This window comes from Lethenteron reissneri, chromosome 10 (genome assembly GCF_015708825.2).
Source record: "Lethenteron reissneri isolate LAM-NWPU_2019-01 chromosome 10, ASM1570882v1, whole genome shotgun sequence".
Lineage (NCBI taxonomy): Eukaryota > Metazoa > Chordata > Hyperoartia > Petromyzontiformes > Petromyzontidae > Lethenteron > Lethenteron reissneri.
This window is the reverse complement of record NC_083788.1, coordinates 13064026-13086775: the sequence shown is the minus strand read 5'-3', so window position 1 is coordinate 13086775 and position 22750 is coordinate 13064026. Positions and strand designations below refer to the sequence as shown.

General features: G+C 52.5%; 2 protein-coding genes across 3 annotated transcripts in view; one reads left to right on the top strand and one right to left on the bottom strand.

The window, feature by feature from the left end:
• Positions 1–22750, bottom strand: part of LOC133340676 (cytochrome c oxidase subunit 6B1) — a 240484-nt gene that overhangs the window by 62895 nt on the left and 154839 nt on the right. The window lies entirely within an intron of this gene.
• On the top strand, positions 4375–14191 carry LOC133340581 (ubiquitin carboxyl-terminal hydrolase 36-like). 2 transcript variants are annotated; one of them, XM_061548924.1, is made up of 13 exons: positions 4377–4501; positions 7825–8044; positions 8408–8608; positions 8787–8897; positions 9077–9179; positions 9771–9838; positions 10065–10135; positions 10614–10687; positions 10839–10947; positions 11912–12052; positions 12220–12320; positions 12864–13023; positions 13637–14191. In XM_061548924.1, the coding sequence occupies exons 1-13, from the start codon at positions 4388–4390 to the stop codon at positions 14030–14032; spliced, it is 1869 nt and encodes a 622-aa protein (XP_061404908.1). In that variant the 5' UTR covers positions 4377–4387; the 3' UTR covers positions 14033–14191. The 2 variants fall into 2 exon arrangements, with proteins under 2 accessions (XP_061404909.1, XP_061404908.1); XM_061548925.1 differs by lacking the exon at positions 7825–8044 and having other exon boundaries at positions 4375–4501.

Genomic DNA, 22750 nt, shown 5'->3' with positions numbered 1-22750 from the left:
AAACACAGAAAAACAATTACTTTTGTTGTTGTTGTTAGCCCGTATTGAAACGGCTGTAGGCCGTATGGACCTGCTAACTCAATGTCCCTGTACAAGAACACGGGGTAAACAGTGCGGGTTGACAGCTGTGAATCTCACAGCCGAGATGCCGGCAAACTCTCGGCTCGCTCTCACATCACGGCGGGGACGTGGCGGGTTATGGGCACGCAGCACGTCAGATAACATCCTCATACGAGCACACGAAAGAAGAGTCAGTGACGTGCGGTGAGGTCAATGGCTGGGGAGGAGGCACTGGCTCTTGTCAGAGCCAGATTCACACACCGAGGGGGCGTGGCCTCACGGAGGGGGCGTGGCCTCACTGAGGGGGCGTGTCTTCACTGAGGGGGCGTGTCTTCACTGAGGGGGGCGTGTCCTCATTGAGGGGGCACGTCTCCCTTAGTGAGGCAGATGTGATCGCTGCCTCCCCTGGTGCTTTTTCATTGCAGTTTCATGACGAGACCAGCGAGCCTAAATCTCTGTATACACATACGTGAAATAAGTAACCTGGAGTATGGAAGGCGAGGACATGAAATGAAGGGGTCTACAAACATTACATTGGTGACATACTGAGATAGTAAGAGGCACGCGCTTATTGCCCGCGCTCCATCCAGTTACTGAGGGGTTGCGCAATCAGAGGGGAGGCTGAGCTCGTCGCTGCCTCACCTCTCGTCTCTTTGTGTATTTGCAACGGAGCTCCGCAAATTTGGCGATTTTGACTATAAAAATGATTGGAATCGTACAGAAATGACATTTATAACACAGATCAGTGGAAAAATCTTAATATTTATTTTATTTGATTATTCTTTTTTGTTACTTTTCGTCACAGCTATTTTCATTGGAGTATGACAGGCGAGGCTCTGCCTCCCCTGACCGCACGTCCCTGCTTAGAGTACGTGTTGTTATGTTATCACATCCGAGCTCAATCTTGCGTCTAAGCAAAATGGTCTTTGAAACGTTCGATAACTTGATGGACACCCTGTATGTTGTTGATCATAACTCGCACAGCAGTTCATATGCCGAGTCTGTCTGTGAATGAACGAGACCTTTTTTCCGACATTAGGAAGCCACTGGAGCTATGCACGTTTGAATCTCCATTGAAAAGTCTTGTTTTTTAGAACTGATTTGTGTGTTAATTTGTTGTCCTATCCCCCCGCACTCCCGTTTATCACGGTTGGCGACGTACGGTGCGAAAAAAGTTCAACATACATTTACAGGCAGAGGAAGCTGGAGCCTGCAATGGGCTGTGAGGTGCTGGAGTTGAGGACGCTGCTCCATTCTGTCATAAGCCACCCGAACTCCACAGACATCTGGCCCCGTTCCAGCTCCATCTGTGCGTGTTGGCCAGTGTGAGCCTGCAACGTGTGGGTTGTTTAAACGGCAAGCGGCGACATTGTCGTGAGGTCGCCCGTCTGGTAAACGACGGGAGGGGTGGACCAGATCGGAACAAATGGGACTGGAGTTCGCCACTGTGTACACTCATGATACTGTTGAAACTAGAACGAGCTGAATAAATAGTCGCGATACAACTACCCACGCCTGTGTCCGCCCAGCAGTATTAACGGGCTCACCACAGTTTATCGATCGGAAGGTCACGTGTGGTGGGGTACAATGTGGGCCCTCCAAACTCTGCCAAAACGTCTGTCCGGCGTGGAAGAGCAGCCCAAAATGCCCTCGAGAGGAACTTCACACAGCGGCCTCTAGTGGAGGCCCTTCTACCAGCAGTGGCGTGAGCCAGTAATTGCAGGGCTGCGCCTTTAGCTGCATTGACACGGAACCGACACCACATCTAAGCCGCTGTCCATGGCGGTGAGGCTTGCAGCCCTTTTATAAACAACAGGTCGAACGGTGCTGTATAATATTGTATCGACACCATAGGAGAACTGACACAACACAAAGCTTGAAGGCAGTCCGCAGTACTCGTGCGGAATGTTTCGGTGTTTGCACACAAACTCGTGTCGCTGCGCTGACGCTTTCGCGCGTTCAATTGCGCGACGCGGTCGGATAAATCTCGATTGAGCAACCGCTGGGGCTCGTGTCCAATTTCACAACAACACCGCGCGCTGCGCGCTGGAGCTCAGCGACAGAGTTGCGCAAACTCCTACAGGGGCATGTGTGGACATCGAGCCATCTGAGGTTCCTGACCAATAAATGGCTGCTGTCGGCACGAGGTTGGTCCCAAGGAGGAGGGGGACGCGTGCTCGAGGGCGAACGGACTCACGCGACTTGCCAGGCACGAGGCATCGCGCCGGGGTCTGTCCGAGCGTCGGGCTGCGAACTCGCCTCGTGGGCCCTGACGCCTCCACCGCGGACCGCGAGCAGAAGTGGAATGGCGTTGCAGCTACTAGCTCAATTGCAAAGTGGTGCTGCGTGGAGTCAGAACTCAATGCCTCGCCTGCCTCATAGTGGTAGGAAATTACGCAACAGTTTTATTAGATAAGCAGGCAATTATGTTTATTGATACAAATATAAAAGTATGCTTTATACAACCCATCGGACCCAGGGCCTTCTAGGGGTGCATAATTTCAGCAACATTGATTCAGCAATTTCTGGACCGGTTTCGACACACAGTGTCTCATCAGCAGAGCCTGGCCTTGCTCTGATCAATGCCGGGGAACTGCCAGATGTTACAGGCGATCCCCTTAAACTATCGGCTCTCGTCCGATTAAAACTTATATAACACATAATAACGTAAATTAGACATTCCTCGAATATACTGGTGTAACCGTTAATCACATCAGAAGATCAGCAGTCCTCTGTGAACATCTTCATGAATGGAACATTAATGACAAGACATGTTGTGGCTTTGCATCCAGAAGATGTCCCGTGTAGTCAACCACTGTGGTCTGCGCGCCATCAACGGAAGAGGAGGAACGGGCAAAACGACACGAAACTCTCTCAATCTCTCCTGAAGCCATCTCGTCGTGACCAGCAGACCTCGACATTGGCATCATCAGCTCCTGAGCGTAGTGCCAGCAATAGGCAAGAATATATTGGGGTCAAGTGAATGTAGCGACATCTAGAGGTCACGTGGTTACATCACATACCGCGTCAATGAATGAACACAAATGCTCATTACACACACGATTTCTCTGGATGTGTTTGGAAGAACGCGTTCCACCAATCACATTAACATCAGCTGCCCCCGCCCATGCTTCTGACACTTGGCCTACGCCAAGTGCTTGCTTAGGACCGTGCACATCTTTCGGTCGTTTTTTAACCCACTTCCCGTGATCCAATCGAGCTGACATTTTCCACACAGACTCGTTGTGCGTGACAATTAATGTTCGTGAAATTTTTTTTCCAAAATTTTACACTTTTTAGGACAAAAATATTATATTTAATTACCAATTGCTTAATGCTGCCATGCAATCATCTGACCCATAGGTGACAGCCATCTCAAGCCAGAGGACGAGAGGACTCGAGCCGCCACGCATATAAAGGATTTGTAGTGAAAAACTTTGTTTTTACGGGTTATACTTGTTATTTTTTGCCCTCCGGGTTTCCCCCTCCACGTTTTAGAAACGTGCATTGCGATTATTTAGATAATTTTGGTGCTTACAAATGCCCGAATGATTGGGCCACTTTGTTGAGCTATCATTTGTGGCCAGGTCGCTTCTGAAAAGCAAGTTAATACCTCCGTGGGCTTTGCCAGTACAAACATTCATTGAGATAATTAGGATTATTTTGGTGCTAACAAACATGCTCCGATAACATATACATTTCCTTTGCATGTATTATAATGCAGATATATTATCAAAGCATGTTTGAATGCTCACTACTAAGTACGTGTGGTTAGTGCGAACTTGATTCCTCGCAAAGGTTTCTATTTGATGTTTGAACATCGTAACCCCTGTTTTAGTGCCAGAAATGGTAAAACCTTTTCTTATTTTTTCACACCAACAAAGACACATTGCTAATCGTGAATATGTTATACTTTAACGAAGTGTTGACTGATGCTTCTGATGAGAAACATTGGACGCGTTCCGTTCCATCGCACGCTGATCTTTATCCACAATCAGAACGATGTTAAAGCCATTCAGAGAGCACTGCGATTATCCGTGCAGAGTAGTAGAGTAACCTTGCCTATCCGAGCTGGGATATGCAAAGGACGGTGCCTATCCGTGTTGGAAAATGTACCCTGCGCTTATCCGTGCCGGGGAAATAGAGCGCGCTTTTGCCTATCCGTAACTGGGTAGAGTACCGCGCCTATCCGTGGTAGGAAATATAAAGCGGCGTTCATATCCGTGCTGGGAAATGTAGAGCGCTATGTTTGTCCGTAGTGGGAATTGTAGAGCGCCCATGCTTGTCCGCGTTGGGAAATGCAGACCGCGGCCCCAAAAGTTCCCGGATGCGGCCCGGGTTCCCGGATGACGCCAGAGTCCCGGTGCAGGGCGCCCTGCCCGGGGTGACGGGAGCGGCGCAGGCAGCGGGGTCATGCCTGGAAGCCGAGCCCGACTCGCAGGTGAGGCACACGGACGCGCGCGGGAGTCGCCGCTGATCGGCCAGGAGCAGCGCCGCTGGCTTAAGCCGCGACCGGCGAGTGCCGAGACTAGGCCGCTCTCGGGCCCTAGCTTCTTGCCTAGCCGAGCCGCCGCCCGCCTGCGGGGTTCGCGGCGCGGGAGAACCCGGCCGCCGCTTTGCGGCCTCTTGCCGCGTGGTCGCCGTGCGAGGCGTGTGGCGCGCTGGTGGTGGTTGTTGTTGTTGTGTTCGAGTGCGGGTCTCATCGCGCTCGCGGTGCGCGGGTTTGACGCGAATCTCTCCCGGTGGCGGGGGGTCGTCTTCGGGCGCTTCCTCCCTCCCTCCCGGCGGGCGGACGGCGTGAGACTCGGGGCACGAAATGAGGGAACGGGCCGAGCAAGCACCAGCGACGCGGTCGCGATCGAGAAACATGCCGCGAGGTTTAGCCGCGAAGCGATTCAAAGTGGCGATAACTTTGAAAAAAAGTCAGCGGGCTTGGGCAGGATACGTCGCTGTAAGTGATGATGGCTGGCGGGGCGAGGCGCAGGCTGGGCAAATGGCACGGGGGGAGGGAGGCGCCTTGCGAGCGTGCGGGAGCCGCGGATTTGTTACATCGCAGGGGCTGACTGAGGGGGATGGCGGGAAACTTGTTTGGTGAGGGAGGTTTCTCCATTGAGCGTTGTTGGTTGGGTTGATCGTGGCCGGTGGTGGTGGTGGTGGTGATGTGCGGCCGAACGCGGCTTTTACAAACGAGGAAACGGCGCCCCGGACTTTGACACGTGTCTACCGCGGTCGCATCCCGCTTCCCCTTCTCGCACGCGTTCATCTCGCGGCGCAAAGCGCAACACGCTCGTCAATAACACGCGGGCCATTGTCCGAAACGTCGCCGACTACGTGGGGTTTCCCTCAAGGCAGAGTTGTCGACGAATGTGTTTTAGTTTTGCTTCCTTGTTCATTGTGTTTCTGTGTTTCTGCCAACGCAGCAGCAGCAGATATATGTTTGTCTATCGTAGTGGAAGTACAGTACACATCGCCCCCTCGCGCGAGACACCCCCCCACCCCCAGGCTGCCCCCCCACCACAACCCAAGGCTGCCCCCCACCACCCTGCCCCCTCACCCCGAAGCTGCCCCCGCCAGGCTGCCCACCCCCAGACTGCCCTCTCGCCCCCATACTGCCCCCCCCACCCCCATGCTGCCCCCCCCACCCCCAGACTGCCCCCCCACCCCCATGCTGCCCCCCCCTCCACCCCCAGACTGCCCTCTCGCCCCCATACTGCCCCCCCCACCCCCATGCTGCCCCCCCACCCCCAGACTGCCCCTCACCCCCAGACTGCCCCCCCCCAGACTACCCCCACCCCCATGCTGCCCCCCACCCCCAGACTACCCCCACCCCCAGACTGCCCCCCCCCCATCCGCAAGCCTCCCCCCCACCCCCAGACTGCCCCCCACCCCCAGACTACCCCCACCCCCAGACTGCCCCCCCCCCCAGACTGCCCCCACCCCCATGCTGCCCCCCACCCCCAGACTACCCCCACCCCCATACTGCCCCCCCCCATCCGCAAGCCCCCCCCCCCCACCCCCAGACTGCCCCCCACCCCCAGACTACCCCCACCCCCAGACTGCCCCCCCCCCAGACTGCCCCCCCATCCGCAAGCCCCCACCCCCAGACTGCCCCCCACCCCCAGACTGCCCCCCCCCATCCGCAAGCCCCCCCCCCCACCCCCAGACTGCCCCCCACCCCCAGACTGCCCCCCCAGCTCTCCACCCGCAGACCCCCCCCTCCTCGCCACCCGTGGAGCGCTGCGCGGCGCGAGCTTCCAATCCAATCGGGGCGCGTGCTGAGCGGCGTGTGGCCTCCAGCCAATGAGAGCGCTGCGTAGGAGCGGACAGACAAATCCTGAGTTTAAACATGATAATCCCTCGTTCTGCGGCGACTCAACATACGGAATTCGGCAAAAACGTAACATAATAAGGAATGCATTCAAAGTTCACGTTTACATAAAAACGAATTATGCAATGAAGACTGATCCAAATCTTGACTTAAAGCTGTCGTGACTGCAGGAATGAATATTCTTTGGGTCGTCATCAGGCACCCTTTGCCCGATGACGACCGCTTGTGTTGCGATCGAAACGTCGTAGTTTTTTGTTATTTTCTTTGAACCTGTCTACGTGACTTTACCGAAAGACCCAAAGAATAAGAAGGATCTAGGTCGACTGCGCGTGCCTTTTAAAACTTTACTCGTCACCCGCGATATATATTTAAGTGTTTATAATTGATCGAAACATGATAAAGTTTTTAAAGGTTTGCTGAATTCTCAAGCGTGATTTTTTTTATTACATCTTGGGATCAACATTTGTTCTATGCATCACCTATTACATAATGGACGACAATGGGAAAATAGGGTTTCCATACACGAAATGTGGCTTTACGGAACACATTCCTGCGGAGGGAGCTGGTAGGAACGTTGGGTTGCTCGGTCAATGGCCAGGGCCAACGGCGGCGTGGTGTATTCCGCAAATATGCCCGACTGTGAGGGCGGGCACAAGCTGGCGTGAGTAGGTTAAACGTTGAGTTTTATAAGGGCACCACGGGGTGACCAGCCCCTCCCCACCCAGCCCCAGCCCTGCCCCTCCCCACCCAGCCCCCCCCCTCCCCACCCTCACCTCCCCACCCAGTCCCTCCCTCCCCACCCAGCCCCACCCAGCCCCCCTCCCCACCCAGCCCCTCCCCACCCTCACCTCCCCACCCAGCCCCTCCCTCCCCACCCAGCCCTGTGGGTTGGTGTAACCAGGAGGTTCCTATCAGTACAACTATTCTACTGGATATCTGTGGAAAAAGAGCTCGTAGCTCATCGGACGCCTCCAGCATAAATACGTGTTTTGACTCGGATTTATAAACGTACCTCTTACGTATGTAATTGATAGAAACCGGTTAAAGTACTGCCCGCGTATTTGTGCGGGATACACGGCTGGGGTGAAGGGTGGGTGACGCGTGACGTCGGCGTGAGCTTAACGATGTGGAATGCGGGTGACGTCATCGCCGTTCCCTTGCCAGCAATCGCTCCAGCCAGCTTGCCAGCCAGCAAGACTTTTGTATGATATGGTACGATACAATCGGCGATGGCCCGAATTCCTATAATATTTACGTGTTACAGCCAGTTTATCATTCCTTTAAAAAACGACTGGGACGTTTGATGTCGATGTCCCATCGGTTTATGCACTCAAGTATTATTTACTCGGATGATGAAACAGTCCCACGTGTCTTTCGGACACCGGTCTAGGGGGGGCGAGTAATTTGGGCTCTTTTGGTCCACGTTGCTGTGGCAGGAGGGAACCATGACTGTGCCGTGCGGAGCAGAGGGAACCTCATCCGGTAACAAGCTCACGGTCGTGGCCCCCACCTCGTCCACGGAGGTGCTGGCGGCGACCGATGAGTGGCTGAGCACAGAATTCTGCTGCCCTCCCCAGTGCCAGCAGGAACCCTCCCCGTTACCGGACGCTGCACGAGAGCACAGCATGTCTGTACCGAATAAGTCTGTCCTGCAAGGTGAGCGTGTGACCGCACGACCTCATAAACCTCTGCCCATACTGGACATCTGTGAAGAAGAGCTTCATAGCTCATCGGATTCCTCTAGTCTAAGTAAAAGATTGTGATTTTGACAACGTCGAGAGCAGCTTTGTCGCCGCTGATGTTGCTGTTCATGAGTAAACGGGGTACCTCACATTTTCACGAACTTGAGCTTTAAGCTTCATTGCAAGTATTTATGCCGCTTGGCAACTGTGGAACGCTATTTTCCTCGAGAGGGTAATGGCACGGGTACTGGCCGAGCCACTGAATATCCACAACAGCCTCTTTAGCAGTGGAGCGGTTTGCAGCTAACCGTTTACTTCACCGTGCTTTTTGGCGCAGAGGAGGACGATGGCATTCCGGCTGCTCGGATCACTCTGTTTGCGCCGGAGCGACTCCATCTCAAGTGGGAGAGGAACGTGTGTGAGGGTGCCGGCCTGCAGAACCTCGGCAACACCTGTTTCCTCAATGCCACGCTGCAGTGCCTGACGTACACGCCGCCGCTCGCAAACTACCTGCTTCTGCAAGAGCACTCGCGCACCTGTGAGTTCTCGCCCCACCCACCTCCCCAATGCGATCGTGTACCGATGAGTTAGAAATAAACATGAGCAGATGTGGTCGTCTTTAAAAGGCTGCACAGATTTTGGTTTCCCGGCCGTGTGTTAATCCTCGGCCGGACTCGCTGAGTGTAACTGTTGTGCACCTATGCCCTAATTCTCAGGCAAACGGAGCGACTTCTGCCTGATGTGCTTGATGGAGAGTCACGTCATCAGCACGTTCAACAACTCCATCGGCATCATACAACCCATACTCATCACTCGGAACCTCACACGTGAGTTCCGGAACTTTTTTTCAGCACTTGCAATCGAATAAAGGGGAAACTATCTCCGTGATCCTCCGCCATCTGTGTTCAAAATCCTTTTCAAATGTCTGTTGGAGAGCTGTTGAGAGACATGGGATTTTGTTGGATACTGTACCTGTAACTTCGTGCCCTCGCCCGTTTCCCTGCAGGTATCGCCAAACACCTACGTTTTGGAGAACAGGAGGATGCCCATGAGTTTTTAAGATACATGGTAGATGCCATGCAACTCTCGTGCCTCTATGACCACAGCGAGTGAGTACTGCACGTCGGTCAACTGCAGCATTCGTTCTGCAGTATGGTGTACCTTACGCCTTACGGCTTTCTCTTGGTTCTCGACGTGAGTCACCTGGGAGGGCGACGACATCTATATCACTGTCTTTAAATGTCTTTTAAAAAAGTGTTCGAAATGTTTGAGCGACAAACCTGCGTTCAGTTCGGAGATGAGGACTGACGCAAACTGGCACTACGGTTCTTTCAATCTGGCCCTCACGTGGGCTGCTTTTTGGTTACACATTTCGCGTTGCTAATAAAAACCGGGAGATCGATCCTTCGACGTCCAGTAGTGGCACCTTCACGACATTCGAGCAGTACGTTGTGCGCTGGCACAAAAACGCAGTAGCGGAGCACTGTTTAACGACTGTCAGCTTGCTTACAGATCTCCGGTTGTGCCATGAAAGGTGGCTGCCCTAGGCAGATCCTACCACATTTAGCTGACACGGAGCGTGCTTTTGCGTTGCTGAAGGGACACAATCAACAGCTCGAGCAATTGTTTAACACCTTTGCATCTAGCAAAGATGTTGCTGCTGCTGTAACCACCGTGCGGTGTCGTTGCGTGAATTTAAGACTGGACAGGTACACGGAGGCTACCACTCTCATCTACCAAATCTTTGGAGGGTATCTACGATCACGAGGTGAGTTCGGTACACTCTAGAGACGTGTTATTTGCAAGCAGCAATCACACTATCATGGTGTAAAAGTGCTGGCGAGCAGCCTTTACACAATAACACAAGTGGCATAAACAAACTTTTTTCCAGTTGGTGCAAACTATTAACTATGTTGGTGGTGCACGTGAATTAATGTTGACGAGGTAAAATGTGACATCCCTCTAACGTGTGTGTGTGTGCTTGTGTTTTGCAGTTGAGTGCATGCAGTGCTTGGGCACCTCCATTACCTATGAAACGTGCCTGGACATTGCACTCCAAATCAATGTAAGTAATGCGGAAGCCATTGCTTAAAATATATCTTAATCAGCCACCTAGCAATTAACTAACTATTTATTTTCTCAGGTAAGGCTCACTAACCACCAATGTAGCTCGTTTTTCAGAAGCGACCTAGCCACAAACGATAGTTCAACGAAGTGGATTATCACGTTGAAATTTATAGCAACCAAATACTCTTTAGACGCATGATTCTGAATGTGGAGGGGAAAATTGGAGGACCCGGAAAAAAATCCTTTCGACCGCAGGGAGAACATACATACTCCAGATTTTCATGCGTCAGGGTCGGAATTGAACCCACGATCTCACCCAAATAAATATGCTGCCAGTAACGTACACAATCTCTTAATTGCGGTTGTATGATTTAATACGAGATGTGGTTTCTGAGAATTGCCATCCCAATATAATTCTGCACATGCTTATAGAATGCTTCTCTCAGACTCTGCCTTTACTCTTTGTCGGGCAACAGAACTCCTCAGATCTGGTGGAGGCTTTTCGCGAGTTTGTCAAGATGGAGACCCTGGATGACTACACCTGTGGAACGTGAGTGTGCATCGGCAACGCACGTTGACGTCAAAACGCTGACGTGACTTGAAAGTTTGCAGATGTGAAAAAGTGTACGTTTTGCTGCATGAAGTTGGGCTTGCCAGTTGCGGATGCATATGATGGCCGGGTTTGTTGTCGTTCTGCACAGGTGCTGTCGCAAGGTCAAAGCGACAAAGAAATTAACTCTACACCGCCTGCCGAACGTGCTCACCATCTCAATAAAGCGCTACAGCTACTTTGGCACCAAGATTAGCCGGGTAACTCTTCTCCCCCCCTATGCATTGGTATAATTATTCATTTAATTCTAGCCGCTTTGTCGGTCCAATGTTGGAGAGAATGCCTCCCCATGCTGGAATGGTCGTGGGTGTTGCTTGCTCGTACTTGGGCGCCACGGTGGCGAGAGGTTAACCGCCTCGCCTGGTATGCACGAGGTCGTGGGTTCGATCCCAACCCTGATGCCTGTTTATTTGGAATTTGCATGTTCTCCCTGTGGACACGTGGATTTTTTCTCCGGGTGATAAGCCACTTTTTTTTGCGCTATCATTTGTGGCCAGGTCACTTCTAAAAAAGAGCTATATAGCTCAGTGGGTCTTACCTGGTAAAAGAAAAATTGTTTAATAGTTTTAATACTTCACCACGCCGGTCGGTGTGGCTTGGTGAATGGGAGTGGCCCAGGACCTCTGATTTTAGCCGTTGCCAAAAATCACCGGGGGGTGGGGAGATGGGGATGTTAGGGCTGGGGGTGGAACTGCCGTTCAACGTTGGGTGTTTCCACCGGTTGAGATACAAATTATTTTGAGGTGTCTACTTTAGATACCATGCCATGATATTCCGGCCAGGTATCTCAGCAGTAGGGCGAGCGGTGCGAAATCGGAACATTGGGAGTTGAAATCTTGCTTGAGGGTCGACTGAACCATCATCCCTCAGGGTTGATAAAATAGATACCACCTTGTGGGGAAATCACCGGTGGATGTGCTATGGATAGACTCGCCTTGGTAGTATGAATGTAGAATTTTCACCACTTGCTCAGGACTAAAAACAGGACGTGAGCCCCCTTTTATGCTCATTTGAGCAAGAAATCACTTGGACGCTTTGACATGTAACTAAGATGCTGCCCATCTCTGCTGCCCCCCCACCCATGCCAAAACTTTCCTCTCTTAATTTTTGTCACTCTCTTGCTGCCTCCTCCTGCTGCTGCTGCGACCTGTGCGGTGCCCGTAGGACATCACCTATCCGGAGCACCTGGATGTGCAACCCTTCATGTCGAAGTCCCCGGGCGAGCCCGTGATATACATCCTGTATTCAGTGCTGGTGCACGCAGGCACCGACTGCGACATTGGACATTATTATTGCTATAATAAGGTAATTCCATTTGTTGCCAACAACCAAAGAACAACAACAATGCTGCACATTTGTAATGCATTGTATGATGCACATGAAGAACTTGTATTGTGTGTTATTACTTGAATTCAGTTGGGCGCATGTGTAGAAATTGTAATGACGTACGGCTGTGCTTTAATTGTGTGCAGATCAGCGATGGAAATTGGTACTGCATGAACGACTCCCTCGTGCGGCGGGTCGACACTGGTGTGGTGATGAACGAGCAGGCCTACATGCTCTTCTATATTCGGCAAGTTCGTGCTTCTGTCCCCTCTACTCCGACCTGCACAGACACTGGCTCACGCAAGCGACAGTGCCTCCATTGAAGGGCATTGGCGTTTGGAATCTGACCAATTTGTAGCGCAGCGCCTTAATGTTAGCTGCTTTATCACGGAGCGCCGTGGTGGCGAGATGCTAACCACCTCGCCTTGTATACGGGAAGTCGTGGGTTCTATCCCGACCCTAACGCCTGCTTTATATTTGCAGTTTGCGTGTCCCTCCCAGTGGTCGTGTGGATTTTTCTCCGGGCCCTCCGGTTTTTCGTTCCACATTCAGAAACATCCGTTTCGGAGTATTTGGTTGCTATTAATTTCCACGTGATAACGAGCCACTTCATTGGAACCATCGTTTGTGGCCAGGTCACGAGAGTTCAGTGGGGGGCCTTACCTGGTAAAGTAAAAAAAATAGTGCGTAGTTTGTGATCGTTTTTTAGTTTTGATGGGCATCCGCCACGGCGGTGAAGCGAGCGGGCGGCGTTAACGGTTTGCGACGTGTCGCTGTGTGCTTTGTGCAGATGCCCAGAGTTGAGCGCGATACCGGCCGACAGTTACCGCCCGCTGGGGCAGGCGACGGCAGCGGCGGCGTACCGGGCGGCCCTGAAGAAGCGGGCACGCCCGGCGCTGGACACTCCGGGCCCTGTCTCTGGACCACAGCTCCCCTGTCATATGGCCAAGGTGAAGGATGTTTCTTTATTTATGCAAACATTCCCACCCCTTCCCCCGTACCTTCGATCAGCATGGTTAGCTATGTACGGTGCGAGAGAAATGCAACATCCGTACGTAATATCTGGTGCAAAAGATTATTACCGAAGCTCTCAACAGAAGTTGTGTACCGGATTAACTGCACGTGTAGTAAATGTTATGTTGGGCAAACAGGACGAATGATCAGCATGAGACTAAATGGACACCAAAGAAATATAAAATTCTCCCAAATACAACTGTCATCAGTAGCAGAACACGTGTGCCAACAAGAACACTCAATTGATTTTGATAATGTTGAAGTTCTGTGCAAAAAACCTCTATTATATATGTGCATACATAGAACAGTCAGCAGGGGGCGATCTGTGGGGTGTGTTCTCTGAGCCCACGACTTACTGCAGGATGTGTCTTCACATGAGGGGGGTGGAGGGCACACTTTCCGGTTTAGTGGGGGAGGAGAGAGAGAACATAAAAGGTAAACAAATGGTGAAGCACAGCGCCTTTTTGTTTTTACTTAAACCGATTTTGTTTAATTCACCCATTGTCGGGCGTTTAGAACTTTAACACCAGTCGCCTTGTTGATCTCCAGAAATCAGAAGTGCCCAAGCTATCGGACCGCTTCAACGGGAGCAATGGCAGCGGCAACTGCAATGGCAACGGCAGAAGCAGCAGCAGCATCGGCATGGCTAACATTATCAGCAACAGCAGCAACAACAGCACCAGCAGCAGCAGCAATGGAAGAGCCGTCAACGGAATCGCCGGCAAGCAGGCGGTCAATATCAAGAGCAACGGCAGCTCGTCCGTGCGTCAGCGCAAGCGGCACAACTGGCAAGCGGCCTCCTCCGCCGCTGCCCAAGCCGCTGGCATGTGCTGCGGCGCAGGTGCAGCTGAAGCCGCCCAACCCGGCCGCCTTCGTGAGGAACCCCACGTGCCCGGGTCAGCCCTTCCCGCAGAGACTGCGCGCCGAGCTCAAGTCGGCACGTGACACGAACGGTGCGGCGTTCGCCGCGGCGGACGGGGCTTCTGCGCGGCCCGCCAATGGTGCGACTCGCGACAAGCCGGCGAGCAACGGCGGCGAGGCCGCCGCGTCGACGAGACCTGACGGTGCGACCGAGGCCGCGTCGCCTCTGTCGAAGGGGGCCGCCGCCGCGCCGGCGTTGGCCGCGAGCAGCCTGGGGGTGCAATTCAAGCACAGCGGCAACCTCCAGCTGGACAAGCTGTTGAACAAAGAGTCGATCAGGGAATACGCCAGGCTGAAGCCGGGCAGCAGCAGCAGCTGTGAGGGTGGCGTCACCGCCCTGTCGAATTTTGCGGCGCCCTCGCAGCACCGTGGCTTCTTCAGCTCGAGCAAGCTCGTCTTCCGCAACGACCATCGGAACCAGTTAACCTCCCTGGTCCCTTACGCGCCCGGCGAATCCTCAGAAGAGTCCGAGACTGAGATTGTGACGAAGATGACCGAGGAATCGGCAAACCTGCGCTCGCGTTTGGACGGAGGGCGCCGCTGCGGTGCAGCCAGCGGCGTCGCAGCCGCCTCGGGTGAAGGCTCGGCGAAAAGTCTGGCGTCCGTAAACGAGGGTGGTGCGGGGGACTCGGGCGGGAGGCCGGGGACCGCCGGCGAGGGCTGTGTGCGGCAGGCGACCATCCCGAGCTGCGCAGCTGTGAACGGGAACAAAGAGAGAGCCGCTGCGGGAGATCTGCTCGCAGATGCAGAGGTGAGCACAGCTTTGGTCAGTCTGTAGTAGAATTTTTGTTATATTACACTTGTAATGACAACGCGCTTTAGAATCACCGATTCTGAATAGTGTTTTCTTAAATAAACCGACGACGTGAACATGAAAAATAATATTGATCCTTTAAAATGTTGCTGCAATGCTTCCGTGCTGTTGCAGGAAATTAAAAAAGTGTTTATCGCCGAGGGTGGAGTTACTGACCCACCCAAAACCAGTGACCAAAAGTCAACCTCCGGCGCCTCTTGGTACGTATTTCACCTTTTCACTTGAGACTCTTCTTCGTTCGTGCTTCTTAACACGCTGACATCAGGCACGAGTCTTGTGGCTTCAACCTGCGCTCTGTCTTCCTCCAGGAACGTGGGTGCACAGCAGTTGCCAACGTGCAAAGAGAACGGAGGCGGGCATTCTTCAAGCGAGGGTAGTGGCCACGCGCCGGTTCCGCCGCCTCCCAATCCCACGAGCCCGTCGCTCGCGGCCAAACCAAAAGACTCGCCGCAGGTGGCTCGCCTCAAGCTGCCACCGCTCGATCACCGCACGCAATTTCACTGGGAGCGGTGGACCAGCGGCTCGGCGCACGCGCTCACGAGGCCGTGCGCGCTGGGCGCGAGCAACGGTGCCGCCGAGTGCCCGTCGGAGAGTTTGTCTGGCAAGACGGAGGATCCGGCGCCGCCGGTTAAAAATCCCGCGGATGAAGTGAAGACAAACGACGGTCGGTGCCTCCAAGGGCAACGCGATGGCGGTGAAGGTGTTCAGGAGTTGCGCGCTCCCCACCTCGGAGAATCCTACGACGGCTCCGGCTGCCGGCGTCTCGGCAGCAGGTCGAGGTCGTCGTCGGGGTCGTCGTCGAGGTCGTCGTCGGGGTCGACGTCGGGGTCGTCTTCGAGGTCGTCGTCAAGGTCGTCGTCGAGGCGACGGAGCAAAATGCGCCGGGTGGACATGCCCCCGCGGAGTGCTCGTTGGCACGTTGGCAACGGTGGTCACAGCAACCCCCCACACAGGCGGGGCAGCCGTCGCCCGTCAGACAGCCGCTATCGCCGGTCTCCGAGCAACCAACGCTATCGTCGGTCTCCAAGCAGCCAACGTCATCGTCGGTCTCCTAGCAGCCAGCACCACCGCCGCCGATCACGCAGCAGCCGCCGCCGGTCTCCTAGCAACCGCCGCCGGTCTCCTAGCAACCGCCGCCGATCACGCAGCAGCCGCCGCCGGTCTCCTAGCAACCGCCGCCGGTCTCCTAGCAACCGCCGCCAATCGCGCAGCAGCCGCCGCCGGTCTCCTAGCAACCGCCGTCGGTCTCCTAGCAACCGCCGCCGGTCTCCTAGCAACCGCCGCCGGTCTCATAGCAACCGCCGTCGGTCTCCTAGCAACCGCCGCCGATCACCTAGCAACCGCCGCCGGTCTAGCAGCCACCGCCGGTCTCCTAGCAACCGCCGCCGGTCTCCTAGCAGCCACCGCCGGTCTCTGAGCAACCGCCGCTGGTCTTCTAGCAGCCACCGCCGGTCTAGCAGCCACCGCCGCCACCACCACCACCGCCGATCGCGCAGCAGCCACCGCCACCGCCGGTCGGCCAGCCGGCACTCGCGCCGCCGAAGCCGGAGTGTGGTGAGCTGCGCGAGAGACGCTCGAGACTCGAATCGCCGCTGGCGTCGAGGAGGAGAACGCAGCCCCAGCGCCGCTAGGCGGCGCCACCGGACAGACCGCCAGCATTGGGCAGCTGGCAGGCACCGCACGTGCCACTCGTGAACTCCATCGTTGTTTTCATCTTCCACATCGTGGACAAGCAAAAGCAAGTTTAATCTCGTGGGCTTTCGCGACCAATATTATTCATAATGAATGTTTTTGGTTAGATCGCGTTAAAGTGTAATTGTGTCGTAACCCTCCGCCACCTGACACGGCCCGTAAGGTTTGTCTCGTGAACAAGACGTGCCGCTTAGTTACCACTTTGGAGAGTAAATCCACAACGTTTACAATTTGAGTCGCACGACGTTTCGCTGGTGATTACATCAACCAGCATCATCGGGCGATTTGCCAGAATAGTGAAGCCATCCACCTGCTTCTGGTCTTAGATAGAGCAAGAGCACTGCACCCATCAGGGGCAGAAATCAGAGGGGGAGGGGGTTATTGTAATTACATAATAGATTAGTAATAATTTAATTTACATCACGGGACCTTCCTTTGCCGTACGCCTTTTGGCGTCCTCTGGTCTAACACCGTTTTGAGACGAGGCTCAAGAGAAAGCTGTCTTTGGTGTGGACCAATCAGTGTCAAGAATAATGCATATATTATCAGAGTGTGTTTTTTGTTTGCATTCTGACCACAAGCATTGTGGTTAATGCAGCCATGATCATTGTAAGATGAGATCAAGAGGAAGGAAGAAGAAGAGGTGGGGCGCTGTGGTGCGGTCGGACGCGGTGGCCCCGAGGAGCGGAGGGAGGGATGATGCTGGATGTAATTACCAGCGAGACGTCGTATTCAAATTGTAAATGTTGTGGATTTACTCTCCAACGCATCGGTGGGCTGAAGTAACGAATTGACGTGACAAACCAGACTGGCCGTGTCGGGTGGTGGAGGGTTGCCACACAACATTTATACTCATGCGATCAAACCCAAAAACCCACATTATGAAGCTAAAGCAGCCACTACAAAACATACAGCTCAGAGTAAACATCACTACGAGTTACTGGAGAATAATTACGTTTCTGTTCAAGATTTTTTATTGTTATTGCTAGTTAATAAACAGTTGTAGGATAGGATAGAGGCCATCCGCATAATATTTTTCCTTCACCCTTATCTCTGATATGGTTGTTTTACAAATTTCTTTCCCCAGGGTGGATACATGGGGTGGGGGGGGGGATGCTATGAAACTACATCACACCACTGCATCTGAGCATCCTCGATTCTACGATCCCTCCTGTACCACTGGTCAACGTGAAATGTATCCAGTGCCTAGACCTGACCATGGTTCCCAGGGGTCACTGCCGCAGCTTTAATCCCCAACAGCGACCCCTCGCTGCGTTGTCCAGCAGCCGCCACTCGCTGGTGCCCCCCTTGGATTCATTCTTCTTGCGGAGGCGTACGCGAGCGTGTGTGCGCCTGTTGGCTCAAGCGAGAGATTGAACGTGGACATGGGAAAGTGATCCACTTTTTTTGTTGTTCAGTGAGAAACTGGTTTTGCACATGCACTACTTACAGCAGCATGACTGGAGATTTTAAGAATGTGATTTATCACTTGCGTTAGATTTTTTTTTTTAACGGTATCCAATATTTCTTGACTGGAGGCCCCCCCCCCGCCCCCGAGTGCAGCTGAATGAATTGCCCCCCCCCTTGCCCCCCCCCCCTCCCTTGTTGATCTGGGAGAGAGAATAACTCGGCCATCATCGACTTGTCTGTGTTCACCGAGTTGAGCACTCGTTCGAGCACGGTCATCAAATAACAAACTCGATGCTCGTAATGAACACTGCCTTCAAAGAAAATGTATATTACTGGCAACGGCACTTCGTAGCAGACGTGTTTGTTTGAGCTATGAAAAAGAGCCGTTGCCTAAAACATCGCGGATTATATATTTTTTATATATTATATTTTTTATACATCTTGTTTTCTTTTAAGGCAGTTGAGTGCACCGCGTGTTTTTGCTGGTGTCCACTGTTAGTGCTCAATGGCCCCGTCTCGTGCACCTAAAAACTTACCTGCTCTCAACGTTACGGTTATGAGATGTGGACATGGCTTCTTAGGGCAATTGTTTTTTTGTTTTGTTCCCAGGCCAATTCTCAATGGAGTTATCATTGGGAAGGTTGTTGTAACGGTGACCGCAAAACAACGATTCCCCCATTTACAAACGAGATGTGTTTCTCCGCAATGCACGGTCGAGATTGAACGGCTGTGGAACGGTGTGAGTCGTCTCCGTGAGGTGGTGGTGGTGGGGGGGGATTCCTGGATGGTGCTTGCGTCTGTTTATTTTAAATGCGGGCATTTTTTTTTAGCGTGTCGGCAATTTCAAAAGTTACCTGCTGGTTTCTCATCGTTATCGTTAATTTTTTTGTTAAATGTGAATGCGTCGGTATTTTTAAAATACACACCTGTTCCGGTTTTTTATATATATGCATATGGAGCGTGTGCAATTTCATTGAGCACGCCAACCGGAGCGCCATACGGTTACAATATGAAATGTATAAATAAATTATTTGCGTGTGTTGTGAATTGGGGTACCGCTGTTTGACTGCATTGGTGTTCAACGACAACAACAAAAACACTAACATGGTGAAGCTGCATTGCTCGCAAACTCTGAGCGACACAGGCGATTCGAATTTTTTATTTGAGTAACCTTGCAATAATTATCGGTGTCCAAAACGTTACAATTCAAGTGTTCACGTTCCAGAGTAATTCACGCGATGATTTCGATCTCCTCGGGGTCCAGTGTGCAGAGCCTCTCTCGGCCTTTCACCTTGGAGGAGGGAAATGAATAATCTCACGTCCAACTTGCCGTTTGACATGGCCCCAAACTCTTTATCAGCGTTAAGCCGTTACCGACTTGGCCATCTCCCTCGGAATGTGCGAGTATCGGTGAAGACAGTGTGATCATCCGTGGACTGTTGGATGCACGGGGTGGGTGTGGGTGGACTGGTTGTCTGCTTCGGAAGCCTGCAGGCAGGCAGGCAGGCGTGGTGAGCGGTGGTGAGCGGTGGTGAGTGTGGCGACGCGCGTGCGTGCGTGTGTGTGGCGTTGGTTCAAGTGAAAACGGCGGTTTCTTAATCCCTGAATGTAGTTTGTAAGATTTATTTTGCTTTTGTTTTTCAACAATTTCAGTCTCCTCAGGATTTGTGTTGTTGCTGGTGGTGTCACCTTTTATTAAAGCGGCTCTCGAAGTGTGTGAAAGGGGGGGGGGGGTGGTGATGAATGGAGTTCTGAGAGCGAATTTGTTTACCTGGTTTTCATTTGTACTTGAGATTCATAAATACTTGTCATAACGCCACTGGTTTCGCCTCCGTTTCTCATCAAAGTGGCGTGCGCTGTTTTAACCTCCAGTGCCGGATTAAGCTAGTGCGGGGCCTGTAACATACGTTATAAAGGGGCCCTAAATAAAATAAAAAAACATTCATATTTAAACACATTTTTTACTTGCCTAGTAAAGTAATTGTATTTTTTCATTTGCTATACAGCCAGATAATACGACAAATTGCTAACCTTAAACACCCGGTCGTTCATAAAAGTTGAAGGCAGTATAGTGCTGTAGTAATAGAGCAAGTGCAGAATCACTGAACCGGGATTGATAGCTTGAAAGCATTTAGCGCGGGGCCCTTGAAAGTGCGTGGCCCGTAGCATATGTAGCTATTTTTGCTACGAGGATAATCCCGCACTGGTAAGCTCACCCGAGCTGTGGTGGCTTGACAGGGCTGCTGCTTGCTGCCTGTAAATGCTTTGCCTCATCACCCGCAGTGCAGTCCGACACATCTGCAGTGGCTTTGATGCCGACACAACTCAGGGCACGCGAACGCACAAGTGGCACACGCGCGGCGAAGGGTAACCTCTTATTTAATAAAACAGAAATGGGGAAAAGGACAACAGAAACAGCAGTCGCGGTTATTTAGAAAACGAGGACAACGCCGTGGTTTTTGTTTGTTTTTATCAGGAACCCGCTGCGCAATGCAGTGGGGGACAGACATTGACAATTTTACCCCCCCCCCCTCCCAAACATTTATTATTCTTTATAACACTGAAGCATTAATTGAACAACGTAAATTGTTACAGTTCAACATTCAACAATTTCTTACACCCGGGGTCATTTTAGTTCAATATATATATTTGTAACTAAATCTGTCCGATTTGATACAAAAAAAACGCGAAGAACATCGCACATTACTCCCACGGCTGCTGAGAGCCACGGGTGTTAATCGCAACGACTTGCGGAATACTGAACAAACGAAAACAAACTTATTACCCTCCTTCGATCCAAGACAACGGATTTCATGGCAAATTCTGCATTTGTATCGTAATGGCTTGAAAACAAAGACATTGCACAGTTAATGGATACATCTACTCAAACAAGGGACAACTGTGGCTCAAGTATAAACGCCTTCATAATTACACGGGGGCTCACCTTGCGGGGTTTAGAACGGCTTTGTTTTTTTTCCTATCCAATCATTTTAGTAACACGTGTTTTAATACTGATTATTACGAAGTGCACACGGCGGCAAGAGCAGACACACTTAGACGTGGAATCGGTCATCATTGACACAATTATGGACAGATGGGGTATAACAGAGGGTGGCGGCGGCAGTGGCACAGTTGGGCAGCGCACTGCGCTCCGAACCCGGCATACCTGAGTTCAATTCCCGACCACGGCTGACAAACATCAATGGAGAGAGATGTCGGATCTGGAGGCCACGACCTCCCCACCGACCATGCACCGAGCACCGGGGTGGGATCTGGACGAACAACCTGCGATGGTGGAGAGGCCATCCAGCAGTGGGTTGAGCATGGGCTCGAGTAAATTATTACTATTTAGCAAATAGCCACACGCTCACAACGCTGCACCCCACATGCAGCTCGGGTTGGGACAGCACGTTGGAGTCAGACGGCTCATTGGCGGTGTAGCTCCCGATAAAACATTCATCCGTGTGCCAAGAGCAGCAACTGATGCAACCCAAATGTGGCAAAACTTCAACACAATGTCCATCGCATCATCCACTCTCATCGAACACATGGAGAAATGGAGCACCACAACGTGTCTGTACTCGTGTTGAGTGGTGGCGCAGTGGTTAGCGCACTGCGCTGTGAACCACGCACGGCCCACCTGCAGTCAATTCACGAGCAGCATCGCTGGAGAGGTTGCGTCTTTAACCGGTTGTCCCGGGCTCTCCCCTTCCCCACCAGAGATGTTAACTACCTCGCCTGGTATACAGGAGTTCGTGGGTTCGATCCAGACCCTGACGCCCGCTGATATTTGGAGTTTGAATGTCTCTCTCTCATCATCACGGTGGCTAGGAGATGTTAACTACCTCGTCTGGTGTGTAGGAGGGTCGTGGGTTCGATCCCGACCCCTGACGCCCGCTGTATATTTGGAGTTTGCAGGTGTCTCTCTCACATCGTGGTCGCGTAGATTTTTTTTCTCCGGGTCCTCCGGGTTTTCCCTCCACATATAGAATCGACATGCGTTTCGAGTATTTGGCTGCTATAGATTTCCACACGATGATAAGCCATTTCATTGCGCTATCATTTGTGGCCAGGTCGCTTCTGAAAAATGGCAATATAGTAATAGCTCAGTGGGCCTTCCCTGGTAAAATAAAATATTTTAGTTAGACCAGCGTGGTGAAGTATGGGCGACACAACCCTCGCGACCAATTGAGCGTGGGACGGAGGGCATTTATCCCGCGGTGGACTGCCACAGCCGAACTGTGTTGTGCACGCACCCAGAAAATCAGACGCAACCTCGCCACGACCACAAACCTGGGATGACATCAAGGGCACCTGACAGGGACATTCCTCCCCATTCACATCGCAAACCAATGGGCTCGTCCGCAGCCAACGCGACGACCCGTTGGACAAATACAGCACTCACGACTCGCATTGTCATCTCAACGGCTGCTTGAATATCGCCGCGAAAAGCCGATGGACTCGATATCTTACAGCGAGGAAGACGGTGTTCAAAATTCGAGATTGGTGGGAGTCGTAACAGAGGCATACAAACATGCAGTCGCGTGCGTGATCATATCTCCATGGGTATCTGTAAATGGATCACCCTGTATTCAACGCGTCCAGGCCACCTTGTTGTTGTTCCCCTCCCCGCTGAGTTCGCATTCCCCGTCAACAACGGAGGGGACTTTCTGTTCGCTCGAGTTGTGTTCAGCGTGGTGAAGAGTATGGCTGAACAACCCCACCCCCCACCTCCCCTCCCCGCTCGCCTCCCACCACGGATGCGTAACGAGGCCTTGATCCGGCAGTGAGCGATCACTGCCCTCTGCTGTCGAGGCCGCAAACTG

Excerpts from the sequence above, each read along its gene's own strand:
- LOC133340581 (XM_061548924.1), top strand. The coding sequence starts at position 4,388 with ATGCGGCCCGGGTTCCCGGATGACGCCAGAGTCCCGGTGCAGGGCGCC. Across the intron at positions 12,053-12,219 it reads ATTATTATTGCTATAATAAG|ATCAGCGATGGAAATTGGTA; the intron begins GTAATTCCATTT and ends AATTGTGTGCAG. Across the intron at positions 13,024-13,636 it reads TCCCCTGTCATATGGCCAAG|AAATCAGAAGTGCCCAAGCT; the intron begins GTGAAGGATGTT and ends GTTGATCTCCAG.